Source organism: Toxoplasma gondii, chromosome XI (assembly GCF_000006565.2).
Source record: "Toxoplasma gondii ME49 chromosome XI, whole genome shotgun sequence".
Taxonomy (NCBI): Eukaryota; Apicomplexa; class Conoidasida; order Eucoccidiorida; family Sarcocystidae; genus Toxoplasma; species Toxoplasma gondii.
The window spans coordinates 518497-539469 of NC_031479.1; the positions used below are offsets into that span (position 1 = coordinate 518497).

Here is a 20973-nt window from a genome sequence, read left to right on the forward strand (position 1 = left end):
TTCTCGCGAAGATGCGGATCCACTTGTCTTCGGACGAAGTGAATCTGCTGGTTCACCGGTACCTGTTGGAGAACGGCTTCCTGCACTCCGCATTCGCCTTCTCGGCAGAGGCCGCGATCTCGAAGAATCCGTTTCATGCGACGCATGCAGAGAAGCTCCCGCCGAACGCCCTCGTCACGCTGTTGCAGAAGGCGCTCCTGTTCATCTACGTCGAGTTCCACACAGAGGACGAGACAGGTCGCGCGATTCCCTGCGACGAAGTGTTTTCCTTTTTCAAGCGCCATGAATGCTGGACCAGGCGCGAAGGCTCCGAGGATGTCGCCTCCGCCTCTGGACTGCTCGCCTCGCTCGCCGAAGGCGCCGCTACGCCTCGATACGCGCCCGCAGCTGCGTCGCCTTCGCACTTGGTGAAAAACAGCGAAGGCGGCGGCCCAGAGAGTGCATCCAACGACCTCGACTTCCTCGCTGGAAGTATCCTCGCAGACGACGAACGCGCAGAGAGAGTTGAGAGACCGTCCGCAGTTCGAGGGAAACGCGGCGCCGGCGGATGCGGCGCCACTGGCGCCTGGAACCGAGGCGGAGGCCCTCGCGGAAAGAAACGCGCAGTAAGCGGTGGTCGGGGAAGGACGCCGAAGAAGGCGAGGAGCAGGGCGGGGGAAAGAGCACAAGGAGACGCAGGGGAATGGTAACAGAGATGAAGTCTTCTAGACACAGGAAAACAGCTGGTAAAATGGTCGAAATGTACACGCAGGACTGGGTGCGTCTCCTGTGCAGACAAATACACATGCATCCGTCGGTTCATCTGGATACGGGTGTGTGAGTTTCTCTACATTTCTAGATGGTTTTTTGGTCCAAAGCAAGTAGATGCACCAGTTCGTGGAGTGGCTCCGCGCGCTGGACAGTGGACAGATGCGTCTTGTGTCGATTGAGACTGTGTCGCTACTTTTCAGCGCATTCAATACCGAGGCGCAGCAGGGCCGGGCGTGGATCTTCCGGACGCTCTAGCTGGCTCGTCACACAATGCAGGCAGCAGTCCTGTCGAGGAAGAAGACCGCAAAGAGGCTGCTCAAGAGGCTGAGGCAGGAGTGCTCTCTGGACGCCGCGAAGACGAAGAAGAGAGCGAGGACGCGCCGCCTGGTGCATTGGCCAGAGCCGCGCCAGGCGAAGACATAATCTACGAGGGGCCTCCCGCGCATGCATGCGAAGAGAAAGTCGCGTTGAAAAACTTCTTGCGTCTCCTCCCAGGACACGACGGAGACGCGGGCGCGCTCTCCGAATGGAGCCCCGCAGATCCTTGCCTCATTGTCACAAAGTAAGGCAGACGGAGAGGAGCGAGCGCAGGAGAGGAAGAGGAAGAGGATCGAGAGCGAGGGAAGAACGGGAGAGAGAAGATGGGCCAGACAGACAGAGAGACAGACAGAGACAGAGAGAGAGAGGCGACGAGAAGGGGCGAGAGTGGAGAACTGGAAGCGGGGAGGAGGAAGAACTGTAGAGTTGGGGGAGAAGAAGGTTGAGTTTGTGGCTTCAGAGAGAAGCGCGAGTGGAAGCAACACAGGCCGAGGAGAGGGAGAAGTCGAGAATGTAAGGCGAAGCCAAGAACGCGAGACAGATGGTGTCTTGTTGTCATTGGGGATTCGGCACTTTGCCTTTCCCTCGTGTGTGTGTGTGGACGGAGTGTTCTTCTTTTTCTGTTCTTTTTCTGTTCTTTTTCTGTTCTTTTTCGCGTCTCCTCAGCTTCGCTGCCGGTGTCCCGTGGTTGTATCGCCTTCCTTCTGTGGAGATCGTTGGCCCTGGAGTTCTCGCGCCTTTCCGCGAACTCGAAGGACCATGCGTCGGAGGCGCCCTGAATCCTGGCTCGTCTGCTCACTGGAAGGTATTGTGCCCCCCTCTGAAAAATCAGGAAAAACCTCTTCGGCTCTGTACGCGACTCGTCTTCGTGGACTCCCTGCGCATGGAGTTTCCCCGCTACTGCAGCAGTTCCTTTGCACTCAACTGTTCACCGGCACGCACTGCTGCCCCCAGAGACCGCGGTCTAGGCGACACGGTCATATATACATGTCTCTCCACAAATGCGACTTGCACAGGTCTGCAGGGATCTGGTTTTCTTGGTGCTTCGACGGACTCTCTTGCCCGTTCAGGGTGGCAGAGCGAATTCCTGAAGCGACCGTTTCCGTCTTCTGAAGCTGTCCAAGTGAATGGCGGCGAGGACAGTCTTTGAGCTCCTCACCGAGAGCGTCGGTCTCGGGTGACACCGCGAAACACTATGCACACACAAACGCCGCCGCCCTCCTGCCGTGCCTTGATGGAGTTCACCACGAGGCACTGGCGCAGAGCGCTCGTTGAGTTCTTCTGCATGAACTGTGCATTTTTATTTCCAATGCGGTTTTTTCAGAGAGATGGCGAATTGGTGGCGACGGGATACGAGTCGGGAGATGTGCGTGTCTGGCGGCCGTTGGAGACTTCCTGTGTCGCGTCTCTTTCGGTGAGTTCCACATCCGTCATTTGCACCGCGTTCTCCTGCGAAGGAACGTACCTGGCCGCCGCTTGCGCTGATGGGTCCGTCGTGGTATGGCAGTTGCGGCGAGACAAGACAGCCGAGTGTGGAGAGAAGGTCGGCGCCGGGAGAGAGAAAGACAGGTCCGCGGCTGCAGACAGCAAGAGTGAGGAGACAAATGGAGGAGGCCGAGACTCGGAGGCGAGCAACAGCGCCATTTCCTTCGTCAAGGTGCATGCGTACCGCCACAGAGGTGAGTGCGACGAAGTGAGCGAACGCGGCGGAGCAGAAGACCTCTGCAGAGATGATGGGTCCTGCGCCGGCAGCGATCTTGGCTGTCGTGAACCGTCCGTTTCAAATCGAGTCCTTTGTTTACCTCTTCGTGTGGAAAAACGGACGCATGCGTTGTCGCATCGGCCCGTTGCGTCAAAGACTCAGGTGTGTTTTTGACGGGACCCGCTGTTTACTGTGTGGCTCTCAGTCTTCTTTTTCTTTCTCCGTTTCCGCTCTTGCGTCCACCCCCGTCTCGTTGTCTTCCTCTGCGTCTTCGCGGCTTCCGCGGAGCTCGCGTCGTGCCATCGGTCGCGTCTCTCTCGCGACGCGTTTCTTTCTCTTTTTCTGCTTTTTCGTGTGTTCGTGCGTTTCTCCGGTTGTTTTTGTGCGGTTCTTCCCATCCACCATGGGGTCCCTCGTCTCGCCTGCGTTCTCTCTGCTCTCTCTCTCTCTCTCTTTCGCCAGTGTCTGGCGTCTGCTTCGCTCGCAGCGAAGTCTGGGTGCCACCCACACGCGAGACGAGGAGATGAACAGTCGCGACGCTTTTCGCCATGCTGTGTCGGTGCAGGAGGCGTGATCGATCTGGACTGGACGCGGGACTCTGTGATCGCGAGTGGATCCGTGGACGGCTGCGTCGTAGTCTCCGACTTGCCGAAACGCGTCTGTCACTGGGTCTCTCTCGGCGCCGTGTCTCCGCGCGCGGGGACAGCGACGCTGCGGGTCTTTGTGGAGAACGCGGCCGCGGACGCAAACCGGGAGCAGGAGAAAGTGGAGACTGCGGCTGGAGAGGACTCGCCGACTGCGCCGAAGGCCAGACGCGAGGAGAAGAGAGACAAAGACGACGGAGCAGACCCCATGGGGGAACTTCCTGTGTTCCCGGAGCAGCCCGCGGAGGAGCAAAGCGACGAGAAAGGGGAAGACGCGAGGAAAGCGGACGGACTGAAGGCGGCAGACGCAGTGGAGGGAAGCGACGCAGAAGTCGCCTCGCTGCGCTGGAACGGAGACGGGACCTTCCTGGCGATCGTCGACTCGTCTCCCGTCGTCAAGGTACGTGGAGGAGGCGCGAGAAAAAGAGAGACAGAAGGTGCAGCGTGCAGATCAGCGCGCAGGAAAACGAGTTCGGCGATCGGCCGTCTCCTCTCCAGAAAGCGACGCTTCCACGACATGCGCGAAGCAGTCGAGTTCCCCAGGTGCTTGGGACTGTTTTTTGGCTTGAACTGAGTCTGAATGTCAATTCGTCGACAGTTCGAGACGCGAGCGGCGTTCAGTGGCTGGGCGACTTCTTCGGTAGACAGTGCGACCCTTCTGTTGCTCGAGCGCTCCTGCGCACTGAACAGAGACGTTCGACGGTAGAGCCGCTTTTCTCTTCCTCACCGGTCCACCGGGGACGAGCTCGACGTTCGTCGACCACCCCCGTGAAGGACTGCAGCGGCCCAGCGAGCACAGGACCGCGGGGAAGGATTCTGACGTCTCACGCTTGCTTGCAGCTGCCTCAAGCAGTCCAGTGAGGCAGTGGCATGCGCAGTTGTCGAGCAGAGTCGCGCAACGCGCATGCGTCTGCTCCTCGTAGCTGGAGGCGAAGCGTTGTCTCCCTCACGAGCGGGAAGGAAGCGCGAGAAGAGGAGACAAAGAGAGGGCTCTGACACACACGAGAAGCGTCAGAGATGAACAAGAACAGAAACTGCGCGCGGGGCGAGGGAAGGGAGTCGAGAAATGCAGAGAAGGAGTGAAGAGAGTGAAGCAGAGAACGTTTCTCTGGAGCGTCTTTCTTCTTTGCAGCTGTGGCAGCTGGACGATCCACCCGCGCCGCTGATCGAGTTGGCCGCTCATGCCGAGCCAGTCATCAAGGCAGAGTGGCGCAACGGAGGCCGAGACGACAACGAGCGCTTCCTTGTTACGTGAGACTTCTGCGGGCATCTCCAGAAATCCAGTGACAGACTTCTCCACACATACATACCTGCATATATATACATACATATACATATATATATACATATATATATATATATATTATATGTGTGTGTGTGATATACAGAAATCTGTGTATAGGCATGTATTTCTTTGTATGCGCGTATGCGTGGAGAGGTGGCGGCACCATGGGGGTTGGGTGTTTAAGTAGGCGTACATCGAAGCGCAGTTCCGTTTGCGTTTGCCTGTGCATATGTCTGGGGACGCCCACCGCGAGACGCAGTTCACCAACAAGCTTCACGGAAGCTTTTACATTTATAGACACACGCGCATTCCCTCTTCTGCGGAGGGAAGGCCGTCGACGGTGTTGACAGACAGAGGGCCGCAATGTTGGGGTTGTTTCCAGGGCCGCCATGGATCGCCAGTTGTTTCTCTGGGACTTGGAGAAATCGAGGACAGAACCTGCGAAAACCATTGTGTACAAGTGAGCGACATTTCTGCAATGGGAGGGAGGGGGGGGGGAGGATGCCTTTGGATCCTCTGCACCCGCGGCCTTTCTTTGTCCGTCTCGCTCCTCGTCCTCCCTCCAACTCTCTCCTGTGATACGCCTTGCTCTCCAACATTCCAGCTTGTTCTCTCACGTGCTCTCTCCGCCGTGGCGTCTCTCTTTGCGTTCCCTTGTCCTCTCTTTCCTCTCTCTCTGTCCCAGTTTAGGTATTCTTTACGTTTCTGGGGTCACAACGCTCGTGCTTCTCCACTGTTCTGAGGCGACAGCTCCTCGTTTTCCCTGGCGTCTTCCTCGCGCGTTCGCAGAAGAACGAAGGCCTTCGTGTGTTGCGCGAAAGAGCCGTCTCTTCTTTGCTTCGTGCCTGCAGTTCGCGAGGCCTGCTCGATTTCCCTGTAGACGGAGGCGCCGCTGAGAGTGCAAGGCGGGAGGGCTTGCGTGTGTGTGTGTGTCAGCGCGAACGAAGAAGCGGACTCTTCATGCAAGGCACCTTCATCTGTTTGTGTGTACAGACACTGTCATTCGTATGCATATACATATATATATATGCATATATATATATATATATATGTAGGTAGATAGGTAGATGCGTCTCTTTTTACTTCGATGCGTGCGCTGCGGCGAGCGGGGCCTGGTAAATACCTCCTGTGTTCCTGGGAGGCGCAGGCGCGGTGTCCCCTTGTTTACTTCGGATGGAAGACTTTTCCGGTGCGATTTTGCTTCAGGTATCCTCCAACGTCGCTGCGAATCAGTGGCGACGGCAGCCGCCTAGCTGTGGGGACGTACGACAGCGTCGTACACATCTACGCCCTGCCGTCTTTAACAGAAGTCGCTTCGCTCATCGACCCTCACATGGTCATTCCTCACATGTAAGTCGAGTCTTTGAGCGCTGAGAAACGGGTGTCTTTGAACCTGCCGGTGACGGTGGGGCGCCTCGCCTGTTTGAAGACACCGGCAGAGACCAGTGAGTCTTTTCTCTCGGTGCGACTGGCAGGTGTGTGGCTGTTTCCCCTTGCTTTGTCTGTGGCTTCGTAAGCGACGAACATTTGCGTGGAGGACCTTGCGTTCCTTGCCCTCGTCTCCCTTCCTTCTTCCCCTTTGACCCGTTCTTCTCTCCTTCGTCCGTGCAGTGATTTTTGTGTGAAAAGGCTCCCTTGCCTCTCCAGCGAACGACGCGACCTGGTGGCTGTCGGCTTGTTCCCCAGGCGCGGCTGGGGCGTCTCTCGTGTGTGTCGCGGCCTCCACCTCTGTGAAGTCTCCACTGCCTCCCTCTGTTTGCGTCTTGCGTCGAAGTTGGTCGGGTGTCTCTTTCACTGCGTTCCCTGTCGTCTGTGTTCGCGGCGTCGGCGTCTCCTCAGCACATGGAGGAGCACTCACGACAGCATTGCGTACAACGTCTTCAACATGGGCCGGACGATTGTGGCAAAGGCCGAAGAGAAGCCTGGCGCAGCGAAGCTGGAAGACTCTGCGTGAACGCCGACTGTCGAGCGGTCACACGCTGCTTTTCGTCGCTCGGTTCGTCCTGTCTGAAGCCCACCTCTCCAGATGTGACGCCATGTTCGCCTCCGTCCCTTCCCTCCCCTCGTTTCCATGCGTCGCGGAGCGAACTGTCTCGGCAGACGGGCGCTTCGCGCTCGGAGTCCGCTGCGGGATCGCGTTGGCTGTCGGGCCAACAAAGAGCAGTCCGCAGACACACGTTTTTTTTCGAGGGATCCTGGACAGGAAGAAAGGCGACCTTCTCCTTCTGCAGCGGCGCTGGCCGCCGCCCGAGGCCAGCCAGGAAGAAAAAGGAGAAAAAGGAGCGCGCGCTGCTTCTCGGACAAACGTGTGTGTGTGTGTGTCACAGCGCTGTCTTGGTCGGGTGTCTGTTGGGTGTTTTGTATAGACACATGAAAAAGAATCTGACGGATTTCGTGGGTCGCTTTCCTTCCACGCTGTTGTTGAGGGAATGTTCTATCGCGCGTGACGAAGTCAGCGAGTCTCGTCACGCTTCGCCGTAAAAACGGGAAGGGAGAAACTGGAAGAGAAACAACGAATGTTCTCCTTTTCTATCACGGGATTCTCGGCAGCCGCCATATGGACCGGTAGGTAGACGAGTTGCGAGACAGCTGTGACTCGAAAACGGATGTAAGATGAGCACTGAAAGCAGCCGACCCGGGGTGGGGGAGCCTATGCGTCTTTGGAGCTACGCAGACCTCAAAGAGCCGTAGCTCTCTGGACGCATATGCACTTGTCTGACGACCCAATGAGATGTGTATACCGTCCACGGCGTTCTACAAGATTCCTGGAGGAACCGGCGACAGGGTCTACGGGCGATTCTCTTCGAACTCAAGGGGCGCGTTGTTTCCCCAACCGGGGGGGAACGCCAAGGACTCCTTTGGTCCGCTCGCGCGGCCATGCAACACCGCTCACGTAACAACTGGAGCTAGACTGCTGTTGCACAATTCAAAATGAGGTTCCCAGGGTTATGGCAGGCATTCACCTTTTGTTGCGTGCGCCCTCTGTGACAGATCCGAAGAAGCTGCTGTGACCTCTTGACGAAGAAACAGACACTTCCGTAGAGAAGACACGCGCACACGGAGACTGACGGAAACTTAGTTACCACCGACACTCGCACACACAAGCGAAGCGCGGCCACGTTGAGGAGAAGGCGCCGAAAATGCACGAGAAACTTGGCATACAAATATGTGTATATATGCATGTATGGCATGCAGAGGTACTTCTGTCGCTTCGCATGTCTCTCGGAGTGTGGACGTGGAGGCAGTCCGCTAGCTCTGGGCTCGGTTAAAGGATGTGTATGCATTCTGAGCGACTTTTCAACCCTCAGCCTCGGGCGCCTTCCATTTTCGGTGCGTGTTTTATTTGTGGTTCGCAGTGAGTCCCCACGCGTGCGTGCTACTGCGGATTTAAAGTCCATTGGTGGTTCACTTGGGAGTGAGGGTTCGGCAAAGCATAAAACAAATCAGGCATTGCCGTCACTGAGGCTGAGAACCATGACAAACTGCACTGAGCTGATTGTTCTGGGCGACCCAGCGCCTAGCACGCCGTCAGGAAGTTCTCGCCATAGCTGGATGGGTGGCTCACAGAGACGCCGCCCGGTGTCTCCCCATGTCACAGAAGTCACGAAACATCTCAGGAAAACGATCCACGCACAAGAATGCCACTTGCTTCGGCAGTGCCTCGACCTCTGTCACACGAATTCACGATGTGTCGCCGTGCCGGGGAGGCCGGTCGACTAGCAAGATGGCGCTTCTTGGCATCGTCTGTTCGAAGTCCGTAAATTGAAATATGGAGCTTAAAAAACTCTCGTCCACCGAACAAACCCTCTCCGCAAGGGCGGGAAACGGGGTACCGGCGAATCGGCATTGAAAGTGAATGTAAAACGCAAGCGACTGCTATTGGGTCTCTGCAGTGGGCAAACTCCCATGATTGTGAACGAGTAGCTACCACGTCGCCTGCGTTGCGGCGGCTACCTGAAAAGTGCTCGTGTCACCAGCCGCGGCACTAGGCGCGCTTGCTTGCTAATTCCCCCAGGTGAAACTCCACAACGATACTCGCAGAAAAAGCGACATGCGGCTTGTTTCCCTGGAACACACACAAACTCCTGCTGTGCATGTTACAGTGTCTACCCTCCGTCTCCGTTGGACGTTGGTTGACAGCACAGAAACAGTGCGCAGATTTCAACAGTACCTCAAAGCCACCACAGGACGTCCAGACTCTCACCACTCTACGAAGACCCTGGGGTACTGACGGATTCCAAAGCCGCCTCCTCCTCCTCAGACGGGGATCCAATCCTTTTTGGGGTCTAATCCTCCCCTCGGCTCTGATCCTCGTCGTGAAGATAATCGTCGAAAGATGACACTTAGACCTCCTCAGAAACAGGAGTCTCTTCCTCCTCTCGGCTCTGCCCCTCACCTTCAAGAACTTGCTCACCAGTCGGCGCTCCCTCGTCCTCCGTGGTGGCAGCTACCTCCTCCTGAGGCTCAGGAGCGACGTTCTCCTCCTCGGTGGGGGCGGCTACCTCCTCCTGAGGCTCATGAGCGACGTGCTCCTCCTCGGTGGGGGCGGCTACCTCCTCCTGAGGCTCAGGAGCGACGTTCTCCTCCTCGGTGGTGGCGGCTACCTCCTCCTGAGGCTCAGGAGCGACGTTCTCCTCCGGGGTCTGCTGCTGCTGCTCAGGCTCGACGTTCTCCTCCTCGGTGGTGGCGGCTACCTCCTCCTGAGGCTCAGGAGCGACGTTCTCCTCCGGGGTCTGCTGCTGCTGCTGCTCAGGCTCGACGGACTCCTCCTCGGTGGTGGCGGCTACCTCCTCCTGAGGCTCAGGAGCGACGTTCTCCTCCTCGGTGGTGGCGGCTACCTCCTCCTGAGGCTCAGGAGCGGCGTTCTCCTCCGGGGTCTGCTGCTGCTGCTCAGGCTCGACGGACTCCTCCTCGGTGGTGGCGGCTACCTCCTCCTGAGGCTCAGGAGCGACGTTCTCCTCCTCGGTGGTGGCGGCTACCTCCTCCTGAGGCTCAGGAGCGACGTTCTCCTCCTCGGTGGTGGCGGCTACCTCCTCCTGAGGCTCAGGAGCGGCGTTCTCCTCCGGGGTCTGCTGCTGCTGCTGCTCAGGCTCGACGGACTCCTCCTCGGTGGTGGCGGCTACCTCCTCCTGAGGCTCAGGAGCGACGTTCTCCTCCTCGGTGGTGGCGGCTACCTCCTCCTGAGGCTCAGGAGCGGCGTTCTCCTCCGGGGTCTGCTGCTGCTGCTCAGGCTCGACGTTCTCCTCCTCGGTGGTGGCGGCTACCTCCTCCTGAGGCTCAGGAGCGACGTTCTCCTCCTCGGTGGTGGCGGCTACCTCCTCCTGAGGCTCAGGAGCGACGTTCTCCTCCGGGGTCTGCTGCTGCTGCTCAGGCTCGACGTTCTCCTCCTCGGTGGTGGCGGCTACCTCCTCCTGAGGCTCAGGAGCGACGTTCTCCTCCTCGGTGGTGGCGGCTACCTCCTCCTGAGGTTCAGGAGCGACGTTCTCCTCCGGGGTCTGCTGCTGCTGCTCAGGCTCGACGGACTCCTCCTCGGTGGTGGCGGCTACCTCCTCCTGAGGCTCAGGAGCGACGTTCTCCTCCTCGGTGGTGGCGGCTACCTCCTCCTGAGGCTCAGGAGCGACGTTCTCCTCCTCGGTGGGGGCGGCTACCTCCTCCTGAGGCTCAGGAGCGACGTTCTCCTCCGGGGTCTGCTGCTGCTGCTCAGGCTCGACGGACTCCTCCTCGGTGGTGGCGGCTACCTCCTCCTGAGGCTCAGGAGCGACGTTCTCCTCCTCGGTGGGGGCGGCTACCTCCTCCTGAGGCTCAGGAGCGACGTGCTCCTCCTCGGTGGGGGCGGCTACCTCCTCCTGAGGCTCATGAGCGACGTTCTCCTCCTCGGTGGTGGCGGCTACCTCCTCCTGAGGCTCAGGAGCGACGTTCTCCTCCTCGCTGGTGGCGGCTACCTCCTCCTGAGGCTCAGGAGCGACGTTCTCCTCCTCGGTGGTGGCGGCTACCTCCTCCTGAGGCTCAGGAGCGACGTTCTCCTCCTCGGTGGGGGCGGCTACCTCCTCCTGAGGCTCAGGAGCGACGTTCTCCTCCGGGGTCTGCTGCTGCTGCTCAGGCTCGACGTTCTCCTCCTCGCTGGTGGCGGCTACCTCCTCCTGAGGCTCAGGAGCGACGTTCTCCTCCTCGGTGGTGGCGGCTACCTCCTCCTGAGGTTCAGGAGCGACGTTCTCTTCCGGGGTCTGGTGCTGCTGCTGCTCAGGCTCGACGGACTCCTCCTCGCTGGTGGCGGCTACCTCCTCCTGAGGCTCAGGAGCGACGTTCTCCTCCTCGGTGGTGGCGGCTACCTCCTCCTGAGGCTCAGGAGCGACGTTCTCCTGCGGGGCCTGCTCCTGGGGATCGAAAACGGCCTGCTCATCAGAGTCTGTGGTGGTCTCTGGGGCGAGAGGGGAAGTCGTAGCTTGAGATGCAAGTCTGTTGAAGAAGTCGCTGAGAGCCTGCAGTGCGGCTTCGTCGTCTAAATCGGAAAATGGCTCCTCTGTAAAGGAGGAGGATTCACTGGAGACGGTTTCCTCAGTTAGAGAGCTGGTTTGCCCGACAGTTTTTGTCAGGTGTGTGTTCTTCTCCAGACCTTCCTGTTCGTTGACGGGCCTCCCGCTTGAGCCACGAAGTGAGAAGTTGGTCTTGGCTGGGTCGTCTTTTGCTTCGAGAGATTCCGCGACATCTCGGTTCTGATCTTCATCGCTGGGTTGAGGCTGTCCCTGACTGGCAGTAGGCTGATCCGTGCGTCCGAGGACTTCAAATGCATCCTCGTAGGGCGCCGGCTCTGTGGAGTTGATGGCAGCGGCGTGGAGTGCGAGGGCCGACACGAGTGCCAGTCCCAGGAGAATTGCTCGTTGTGTCATTGTGTCAAGGGGAAAGGCGCGATCGAAGGGGACACAAAAGGTCAGTCTCCGCTGTGTCTTGCGGGTCACTTTGGTCTGTTCAGCTCTTTCTCGAACAGAACGCCGAGTTTCCAACGACCCAGAGACTTCAGGGTCCCTGGGAAAAACGGATTCAAAAAACGCAAAAAAACGAAAAAGTAACGTTCAGGCGACTTCGCGGGGGATCCGACAGTCTGGTCGTCGGGGCCCAGCGCGTGAACGGCGCCGACCTGCCCACTGGCTAGCTGCCTTTCTGTGTCTTGCGGACTCGTACAACCGCCAGTACGAGTCCTGAATTTTTTTTATCCTGGAATGTTGCGGCGTTCTCGTGTCCACGCGGATTTTTCGAGTGCACATTGCTGCGCAACGCAGCCACAACTCATCAAAGGAATCAGGCAGGATTCGTCGCCAAAAAGCGCTGCGTCGGACTCGAAGAGTGAACGCTCAAGGGTCTCTCGCTCGGCTTCTGCTTCGCACCTGTCATCGCAGTACAGGTGAACTCGGACGCAGTTTACGGCTTTATAGTGATAGTCTGCCGCCATAGAATTCCTTTCATTGACGAACACGTCTACGGAAAGAGTCTTTCCTGAGTTGTCGAGCCTCATGGAACGCGAAACAAAGTCGCGACTGTGCGAGGCAGTTTCTGGGCGGTGTGCGTAGATGGCACATAGGTAGTAAAACAGCTGAAGGGCTCGATCTTCCGAGGGAGTGGCCGGGAGTTCTGCCGTTTCAACCAAAGACAGTAATTTCTCGCGGAAACACGCAGTACAGCAGCCGCGCGGTGGTCAAGGGCAACATAAGTAGTAGAGTGTGTGAATTAATGCTACCAGGTTCCAAGTCGCTCGGACTAAAGACTCCCGGAACAGCGCTGGCAGTGGCTCTTGATCTTGACTGCACCAAGTTCTCTGCAACTTTCGAAACGGATATGAACTCAACATTTGTGACAGCCTTGAGGGCAAAGTCGTAAGATGTATCGAGTCTGCGAATCGTGTAACACCGCTGAGAGGGGATGTTTGAATCCACGCACTGATCCAGCACTTCCGCAAACAAGCCTTTCAAGTGCCGCAATAAAGCATCTTTGTTCACTGCTGTGGGATGGCGGTCCTCTGTTTCCCCACGCTTGAAGGTAGTTATATAATTTTGTCCATTCTCGTTCACGCACGGTTGCAACTTGCAGGAGTTCAAAACACTCAGATAGAGTGTTTGGCGTCCTTACCCTGATTGAGAACGTGAGAATGACTCGTGAGAAGTTTCTTTGAGGAGATCCCCGTGCGTCAGGGCGGCAAACGACGATAGTGTCCGGTTCACGTGCGACAGCGTTACTTCAGTTGGAGTCTTTAGCGCGGAGACGAAAAATATTCGAGAGATGTCAACTCTTCACAGCCACGTAGTGTGAATTTCAGATGAACCCGAGCTCCTGACACTCATGTGGAGAGGGAACATTTGCGATTCCTTGTGTGCTCCGTCCCGAAAAATGGAACTCTTCGCCGCTTCAGACGCACCATCGGAACGCCATCTGGCCATGTTGCTTTCAAAAGGAACTGTGTTTTATCGTGGTTTGCTTTAGCAAAAACGTAAATTTGAAGAAACTGGAGTCGCATCATATTAGAAAGGTTTGTTCGGGTTCTTTGGCAGACTCTGAAGGGAACCTTGGTCACCTCTCTTCTCACGCTGGCTTCGCAGGTGACGTATTAAACTTGTCGATGAAGAGCGTCGGTCGAAGAAGCGCTCGATGCGCTAGGTCTTGATGTCCGTGGACGGGACATGCCCTCTTGTGTGTTCCATCATTTCTACACCGGTGTCCACACTCCTTGAGTTCCCTTCTTTCGGGGAATGCCCATCCATTCGACGGGAGACAGAGAATGTCCTAGATTCAGCACTGCTTTCTCCCGCCGGGAGAAGCAAGTAGGCGCTCAGCAGCAGGGCGCTCAGCATCGCGACCGCCAAGTTGAATCGAAATTGCGAATTCGCTCTATGCTTTCGTTACCGTCGTTGCCACTCCGGCGAGAGGAAGACAGAAACAGTGGCCAGCTGAACGGGGAAGTTGCGTGCACCTACCTGATGAATGCATGTGTTCTGCATCGAGAAAAAGCCTGGTAGCGTTTTGGCGGACCGAGAGCTATCACTCTGTGTGACGACTATTTGGTTTCCACTCAGCTACTGGCCCAGCTCGTGTGTACTTGAGCTGACTAGCCACGCCTAAGACACACGGATGGCATGAAGTTTATCGTGTTGGACCAGTGTTTCTAAAATTTGAAACAAAAGAAAACTTATTTGTATGTTACCATTCCCACTACTCACATGCGTGGGAAGCTCGAACCATCCCCCGGAGGCTGTAGGTTACCCACGATATTCGCCAGAACATACACACAACGGAAAGAGGATCAAACCCGAGTTCAGGCGAATCGCAATCTCGTGGACAAAAAGTCTGTTGTCAGGTTACTCGTGGCAGTCTGCTGGAGTCTTCACATCTATTCTTCGTCCTTTGGCAGCGCCTGCTAGCGAGTAGCTGCTGTACGAAACCAACTTCCCTCAGAATGATTACGTTGATAGTCGTTTCTGCCCCGACTGTGAAATAGCCACTCAGATCGTCCGGTATAATGGGGCACTTGGGGAGTAACCCAATCCTGCCTTTAGTCATTTCGTAGTTAATCGCCCGTATGGCTGTGACACGCCATTCACAGTAGAAACAGGACGGCATGGCGGTACTGCGAAAAGCGAATGTTTGAGTCCCTTGGCTGGATAGCCGCTTGAAACATCCGCAGGTCGTCTGCCAGTGGCCGTACACGATGGTAGTGAACCATATGAACATCTCTGAGCATTCGATGCCTTTTTTCATGGTGCATGATGACCATGTGCAGCTCATGATGGCTGACGCTCATTGGGAATACTGATGACAGATAGCTGAGAGGAGAATTGAGAGAGGTCATTGTGCGGCAGAGCATCATTTGTAGAGTACGACCGTCTCTCTTTCAGCACGGCTGCACAAAGAAAACGCATTTAAAGAATGCTCAGTTGGAGCTCCTAGTCCCTGGAAATTGTCCAATGACGTCCCTACCCTCTGCACTAAGAAACAGTGGGGTGAAGTTAAGAATAAACATAGCGCTGCGGGCGCTCGTATCGGCGCCACAAAAGAGGGTGGTCTCGTGCAAAAGCCTGTATCGTGCTAGAAAAAGATGGCTTGCTTCCGATAGCAGACATTCTATTCTGCCACCTGGTGTCATTTAGAATTGGCTCCGGAGGCTGATCGCGCTGAAAGCTACACATGACCCCTTCCATATACTAGTTTGGCTGACCAAGGCGGCAAGGCTTCCCTTGTCGAATTGCTGTCATGACAAGAAAACTGTTACACGAAAAACACCGACCAGCTTGAAAGCCGACAACGAAGACTGCTTCCAGACACGCGAGACGGCCGATGTGAGGCCAGCAGTCCAGCAAAGTGTCAAAGAGCACCTGATTCACAAGCCTCCGCTACAAAGGCTAGTTATGCACCAGAGCAGCAGAGGACACAGCCCTCACTACTGTTGACGGCTAAATCAGAAGTCACGTCCGTAGCAAAGTGCGAGTCCGTCCATCACTTCTGTGGTCTATGCGCTGCGATGCCATAACAGCGGAGGAAAGCCTTCGGCATTCGCAAGTCCCCCCCCCCTGCCTTCTTTCGCAGTGCCCTACGTTTTTCCCCTATCTCTTCAAAAGTTTCGGGTACACGTTCCCTGTAGGGTTCTCATCCCTACAACTGCCGTCGGCCGTCACAGCATCAGAGTGTCCTCATCGTCTCTCCCACCCTCGTCCTCGTCGCTGCTGCTCGACGAGCTACTCCCGTTTTTCTCGCCTGTTTCTCCACCTCTCGCTGTGTCGCCCTGACTAGAGGAAACGACGCTCTGGCCTCTCGACACGACTCCCGCCGCCCCGTCGCCATCGCCTGGGTTTGCGCCAGAGCCTTCGCCTTGGCCCTGCTTCTTCTTGTCTCGCTTGGCTTTCTTCTTTTCCTTCTTCAGTCGCCGCTTCTCCTTCTTCAAGAGCTTCTTCTGGCGCCGCTCTTCCTTCCGGCGCATGCGTGTCTCAAGTTCCTGCTCGCTAGTGCCGGGGACGCCGACTGCTCCCTCCGCCCCTGGGTACTCGACAGCTACTTGCGCCTGCGGGAACGGCAGCTCGCCAGGTCCAACCCCCATGAGCCGCCCAGGACCTGATCCACTCGCCAGCGGAGCCCCAGAGATGCCAAGGTCCCCTCCGATCCCGACTGCCGAGCCTGCTCCGTCCTCGTCTTCAAGTGGTGCGCCTCGAGCCTCCGGACCGAAGATCAAGCTGTCCTGAGACGCTGGAGCCCCTGCCTGCTGAGTCCTGGAACCCGCAGTTCGCTGCCAAGCTGCGCCGCCTCGGCCGCCTCGAGGTCCTCGGGGGCCTCCTGGCCCACGAGCTGCGAAGTCTGGAGACAGGACAGACGACACCAAATCGCGGAAGGTCGACATCCTTTCTGGCTGTAAACGTAGGAATTCCGCTTCCTTCTGAATATTCTCGTTCTATTCTTTTCTTACGTCACTCTTAGGGATCCCAGGAAAACATATTACGGAAAAAGAGACGCATGCAACTTGGTTCTGGGAAACTGAAACATTTTAATTTTTTACAAAATACACAAACAACATAGTTATTAAAGCAGTTACACTAGTAAAGATACATTAGATACTCTTCAGCAGCGCCGCACCACCGCGGTGTGACTCTACGAAACCATCTGCCTCTCTGTCCACTGTTTTCTTAATCTGTCGTAGCTCACATTCCCTTCAAAACCTACAAGCGACACACATCCGTTCCTGTTTACAGTGTTTGATACCGGCAAGGCATTCTTGTGGCCATTTGCGCGCCTCTCCACGCCAGTACAGGATCACCCGTTCATTTCCCAGAGGCGCCGCGATCGCATCTCAAGACGGAACAGACACATGGATACGCGTTTCTCTTCTTTGTGGAAGGCATTACTTGTCGTAGCGGCTGTCGCACTTCCAGCGGCAGGAGTGTAGTCGAAAAGAACGTCCGAGTAGTCAGAGAAGCTTCCATCCGCGTCCATCTCAGGTGCAGCGCTGTGGAGCATGCCCACGGAGTCCAGCCAGGAGAGGACATCGTCGTCGCAGCTCACCACATGCTCAATGACTGCTGTGCCGGTGGACGTCGCGCCCGGTGCGGTCGGCTTGGGCGCCTTTCCTTCGGCTGCTTCTCTCTGCTGCTCCAATGTTCGGTGCATCTCGTGGAGAGTATGGACCTCGATTTCGTAGTTGTCTCGCCGCGTTGAGTGAAGCAGCTGAACAAGGGCGAGCAGGACACAGAGGGAGCACCAGCTGTCGAAAAAAGAGAGGTTGGAGACGCCGGAAAGGCAAACACCGATGCAAGAAACGAGATCCCGCACATGCATGCGAGCGCCTCAGGACGGCAGAAAGAAGATGGCGAAATCCCTAGACGGAGAAACAAATGCACATCGACATAGTGAGAGAAACTCAGCGCAGGCACAGAAACAGGGAGAGAGATGCCGCTGTGACAGGCGTGGAGCACGCGAGATTTGCGTGTATAAAGGGAGCATGCACTGAACGAAGAGACGGACCTTCCAGCTTGCCGAGGAACGAGAGGCAAGCACCGTCTGTCCCCCCATGTTGAATATTGCCCGTTTCTCTGCACATTCTCGACTCTCTGCCTGTGTGTTTTTTACCGTGTCGTTTGTACCGCAGACGCCGACGCATCTCAGTTTTGCGACTGCTGACATGGTGCTTCTGCAGAATGCCAACGCCTCCTGCGTTTCTTTCCTCTTCCTCTGCCGTTTCGAATCAAGAACTGCCACCATCCACGCGTTTCTGTTTCTTCCTTCTCTGCCCACGCCTCTCCCGTTTCGTCGCGGGCTACCGCTCCTACGGCGTTCTGGCCCCTGAGGCCGCCTCACTGCTTCTCTCTTCTCCCGCCTCTGTTTTCTTCTCACCTCGAGAACCTGGAGCTCTGCATCCCGAATTTCCTGTCTGTCAAACAAATCCAAGTTTTTGAACTTTCTGCTTCGGATGCGATGCGTCGGCGGAGTGAGGCCTGCCTTCCACTCCCACTGCTGGCGTTCACTCAGGTCCTGCAAATCGATCGCTTCCTGCGGGTCTTGGGGGTCGAAGACGACAATCATCTGGCAAATGTCTCCTGCATGCGCACCCGGACGAAGCAGGTCGAGAAAGACGAAGCAGGTCGAGAAAGACGAAGTAGGTCGAGAAAGACGAAGAAGAGAAGCGAGCAACGAGGAAACGAGGGGAGCAAAGCCGTGAAACGGAACATGAGCGAGAAAGCGCCCACCAGAAAGCGCGGTACGTATGCGTCGCATCCGAAGAGTGTCTTTCTCGTGTCATCTTGTTCCACAAAGAAGAAGAAACCGGCTCAGATACGGGCGAGAAGAGAGTTGTAAAGAGAACGAAGGAAAACGCGGTCGCACCTCCGTTCAAGGACATCAGAAGAAGAGCTTTCACTGATTGCACTGACGAAAATCAGTTTTCCACCAAGACAAACGCGCGAATGAAGAGACACTTGCGTACCCGACTTGAAGAGAAGATCGCCGTCGAGCGACTTGTACGTCTCGACGAGAGTCGGAAGCTCGACCAAAACGCCTCGCAACTTTCCTTTGTGGCCGGCAACCTGGCCAAGGAAGAGACAGAAATAGCCTCCACAGATGCAGGCTTCCGGACACACCTCACGCGAGAGATGCAGTCGTATTCGTCCTCAAAAAAGAGAGCAACAAATACGCGGGCGCGCCAACACTGCAACGCTTCTACAACACCGACAGATACGGGAGATCACGATACACAAGTAACCGTCCAGATGTACGCGCCTCCAACTCCAGATGGTACGCCTGTCGCGTGGCGAACAAAAGTCACTGTAGGGGTCGCACCTCGATGTTTCATAATTTCCTCGTCTCATATATATATATATATATATATAGATAGATAGATAGATAGATAATGTGTGTCTGTGTATACACGTATGCATGCGGGGAAACACAACCAAGTGAAAGTGAGAGGAATAGGAATATACACAATTGATAATAAACAAATCTAGATGCGTGTGTGTATCGTAATAAAGTCTGGATCCGTGGAAGGACAAACGACGAAGCCAGCAACCGTGAAGGCGAGAACTTCGATCCACTTGTCAGGAAGAGCATGAATGCGTTTGTTTTGTCTCTGTCAGTCTTCTCGCCGGGTCTTTTCAGCTGGAGGAAAAGGCCTCGTCACATCTCTGCGCAAGAGCCGGGCCGAGCGCCGTCTTTGGACGGGGGAAAAGACACCTTCCTTGTTCCCATTTAGATCTGAGGTTCGCCAGTCGTCGCTCGCTCTTGCGTACCTTAACGTCGAAGATGCGGTAGCTCCACTCGTCTCGCGGGGTGATGATGAGGCCAAGAGGGTTTGCCGCGGAACAGCCAGCGGGATACGCGGGTCCCTGCGGCGCGCCGTCCACTCCCAGCGCCTCTGAGCTGGCTTGACTCTGAAACTGAAGAGAGGTTACGGCAGAGAGACGCTTCCGCAGAAGCGCGGCGACGGGCGGCGGGAAACGGATGATGCACTGGCGATCGAGGCCCGGGCAATCCTCCCCCATCCAGTCTTCCAACTCCGTGGCAAGAAAGAGACCTCGACGCAAGGCAGTCTGCTGCCTGCAGCATAAAGGACGCGAAGACGCAGTTACAACACAGAGGAATTTTCCGAAAAAAGACATCACATCTCTGGAAAGAGGTGCCACCCGTCCGTCCCCCCGTCCCACCTCGCGCTCAGTCCGACTCCCCAGAATCCATCTCGTTCTTGGAACCTGAGAGACCTGTGCACCCGCCGACTCGGTTTTTTTCGGATCTCCTGACTCCCCAAGGAGAGAGAGGCGACATCGAGTCTCGTCTCGCACGTCCACTTTTCGAAAGCGGCAGGTCCCCGCCACAACAGGAAACGGCAGGGAGACACCGCAAAATAAACATTTTTGCGTGGAGCGGCCGGAATCTCCTGCACTCGATCCTGTGGCTTTGCCAACCTCATCGATCTCCACCTCTGTCTTAGCGTTGGTGATTGGCATCCTCTCCACTGGCTCTTTTCCTTCAAGCGTCTCTTGGTTCCCCCCTTCACACCCACCGTTCCTGTGTCTGCTTGCTGCCTAGCTGTGCACCCTCGGCTTCGGGCCAGCTGAAAGCCGGAAACCTGGGGAAGGACAGCGAGAGAAGGCGAGGAGGAACGCGAGGAGGGGAGAACAGGGGAGTGTCGCGACGGCGCTCGCTTCTCATCTCCGTCGGTTTCTCCAGGCTCTTCTGCGCCTCACTTACTTCCTCGCCAATTCGCGGTTCGCCTGGTGTTGGCTGGGACTCGCCGGCGGCCCGGCCTTGCCCATGGGCGCCCTGCGTTGACTTCCAAGCGCCGACCGGCTCGACCGGCTCACCACGGACGCGTTCTCGCCAGATGCGAGGTGCAGCCTGGCGGTCCCGACGGGGAGAGTCGAGGACGCGAAGGGCAGTGACGCGGCGCCAGGGAAGGTCCCAGGGCCTGCGAGTGCACCCGGCAGGCCAGACGGCAGTTGTGAGTACGGATCTACGAAACAACAAGTCAGAGCGAGACAGACGGTGGCAGTTGGCGGATAATGGCACCCTATGTAGGTGGAGACACTTTACACAGCGCCTGGGAGTCGCGGGAGGAAACTCGCTTTAGAAAAAGGCCGGAAGAAGGCACGTGAGAGAAAGGTGAGGTGAGTCACGAGGAGCCAACAGAGACGGACCCCGGCAGGGGACTTAACACACCAGACGGAGGGAAGCCGACTCAAAAACCATTTTCGGCTCGACCGAGAAACGACGCCACAGGTGCAGAGTCAGCGAGCCACACTCTGTGTCTCCACTGTCCCCTTAACTACACAGGGTCTCGCCTCTCCTCTGAAACGCCTTGGTCGAGCACCCTTCTCTGCCCTGTGTTCGGCGCTTTTGCTGCCTTCGGCTCTGCCTCACCTCCCGGGGCAACCTGTTGGGGCAGTGCGCCGGCCCAGTGCATGTAGGCCTCTGCCTGCACCATATGTTGACTTGAAGAGCCATCGATGCCATATCCAACCTGGGACTGAGCGAGCATCGTCTGGGGATCGATGCCTCCGATGGCGTCGCCGGTCTGCGCCATCACAGCTGACTGCTGCGCAAAGACGTACGCGTCCGGGCTGTCAGAAGAAAGGCCTGAATTCTCTGCCGAGGCATAGAAAGCATTCGGCGCTCCGAGAGGCATCCCCTGCACGGGGGGCGGCGTCCCGCCCTCCGCCGGCGGAGAAAAGTAGCTCATGGGGATGGGGGGCCAGGATGCGCGAGAGCCGACGAGAAACAGTTCAGTGAAGAGTGGACAGGAGACAGGAACGCGG

At 56.8% G+C, this 20973-nt stretch overlaps 4 protein-coding genes across 4 annotated transcripts; 1 reads left to right on the plus strand and 3 right to left on the minus strand.

Annotated features, from left to right (window-relative positions):
* Positions 1–11: 11 nt before the first annotated feature.
* Positions 12–6813, plus strand: TBL1 (transducin beta-like protein TBL1; the record flags this gene model as incomplete). The annotated part of the gene is made up of 9 exons (XM_002364142.1): positions 12–605; positions 951–1312; positions 1735–1873; positions 2393–2747; positions 3336–3814; positions 4547–4665; positions 5082–5159; positions 5906–6049; positions 6539–6813. 9 exons carry the CDS (start codon positions 12–14, stop codon positions 6651–6653), a joined length of 2385 nt encoding a protein of 794 aa, XP_002364183.1. The 3' UTR covers positions 6654–6813.
* A 792-nt stretch (positions 6814–7605) lies between these two features.
* TGME49_309150 (hypothetical protein) lies at positions 7606–8049 on the minus strand (the record flags this gene model as incomplete). Its single annotated transcript, XM_002364143.1, has 1 exon — positions 7606–8049. Exon 1 carries the CDS (start codon positions 7981–7983, stop codon positions 7606–7608), a length of 378 nt encoding a protein of 125 aa, XP_002364184.1. The 5' UTR covers positions 7984–8049.
* A 993-nt stretch (positions 8050–9042) lies between these two features.
* TGME49_309160 (IgA-specific metalloendopeptidase) lies at positions 9043–11586 on the minus strand (the record flags this gene model as incomplete). Its single annotated transcript, XM_002364144.1, has 1 exon — positions 9043–11586. The coding sequence occupies one exon, from the start codon at positions 11584–11586 to the stop codon at positions 9043–9045; it is 2544 nt and encodes an 847-aa protein (XP_002364185.1).
* Positions 11587–15069: 3483 nt separating this feature from the next.
* On the minus strand, positions 15070–20897 carry TAF7L (TAF7-like RNA polymerase II TAF7L; the record flags this gene model as incomplete). The annotated part of the gene is made up of 7 exons (XM_002364145.1): positions 15070–16030; positions 16576–16894; positions 17561–17763; positions 18150–18249; positions 18952–19258; positions 19910–20171; positions 20579–20897. 7 exons carry the CDS (start codon positions 20895–20897, stop codon positions 15354–15356), a joined length of 2187 nt encoding a protein of 728 aa, XP_002364186.1. The 3' UTR covers positions 15070–15353.
* Positions 20898–20973: the final 76 nt, after the last annotated feature.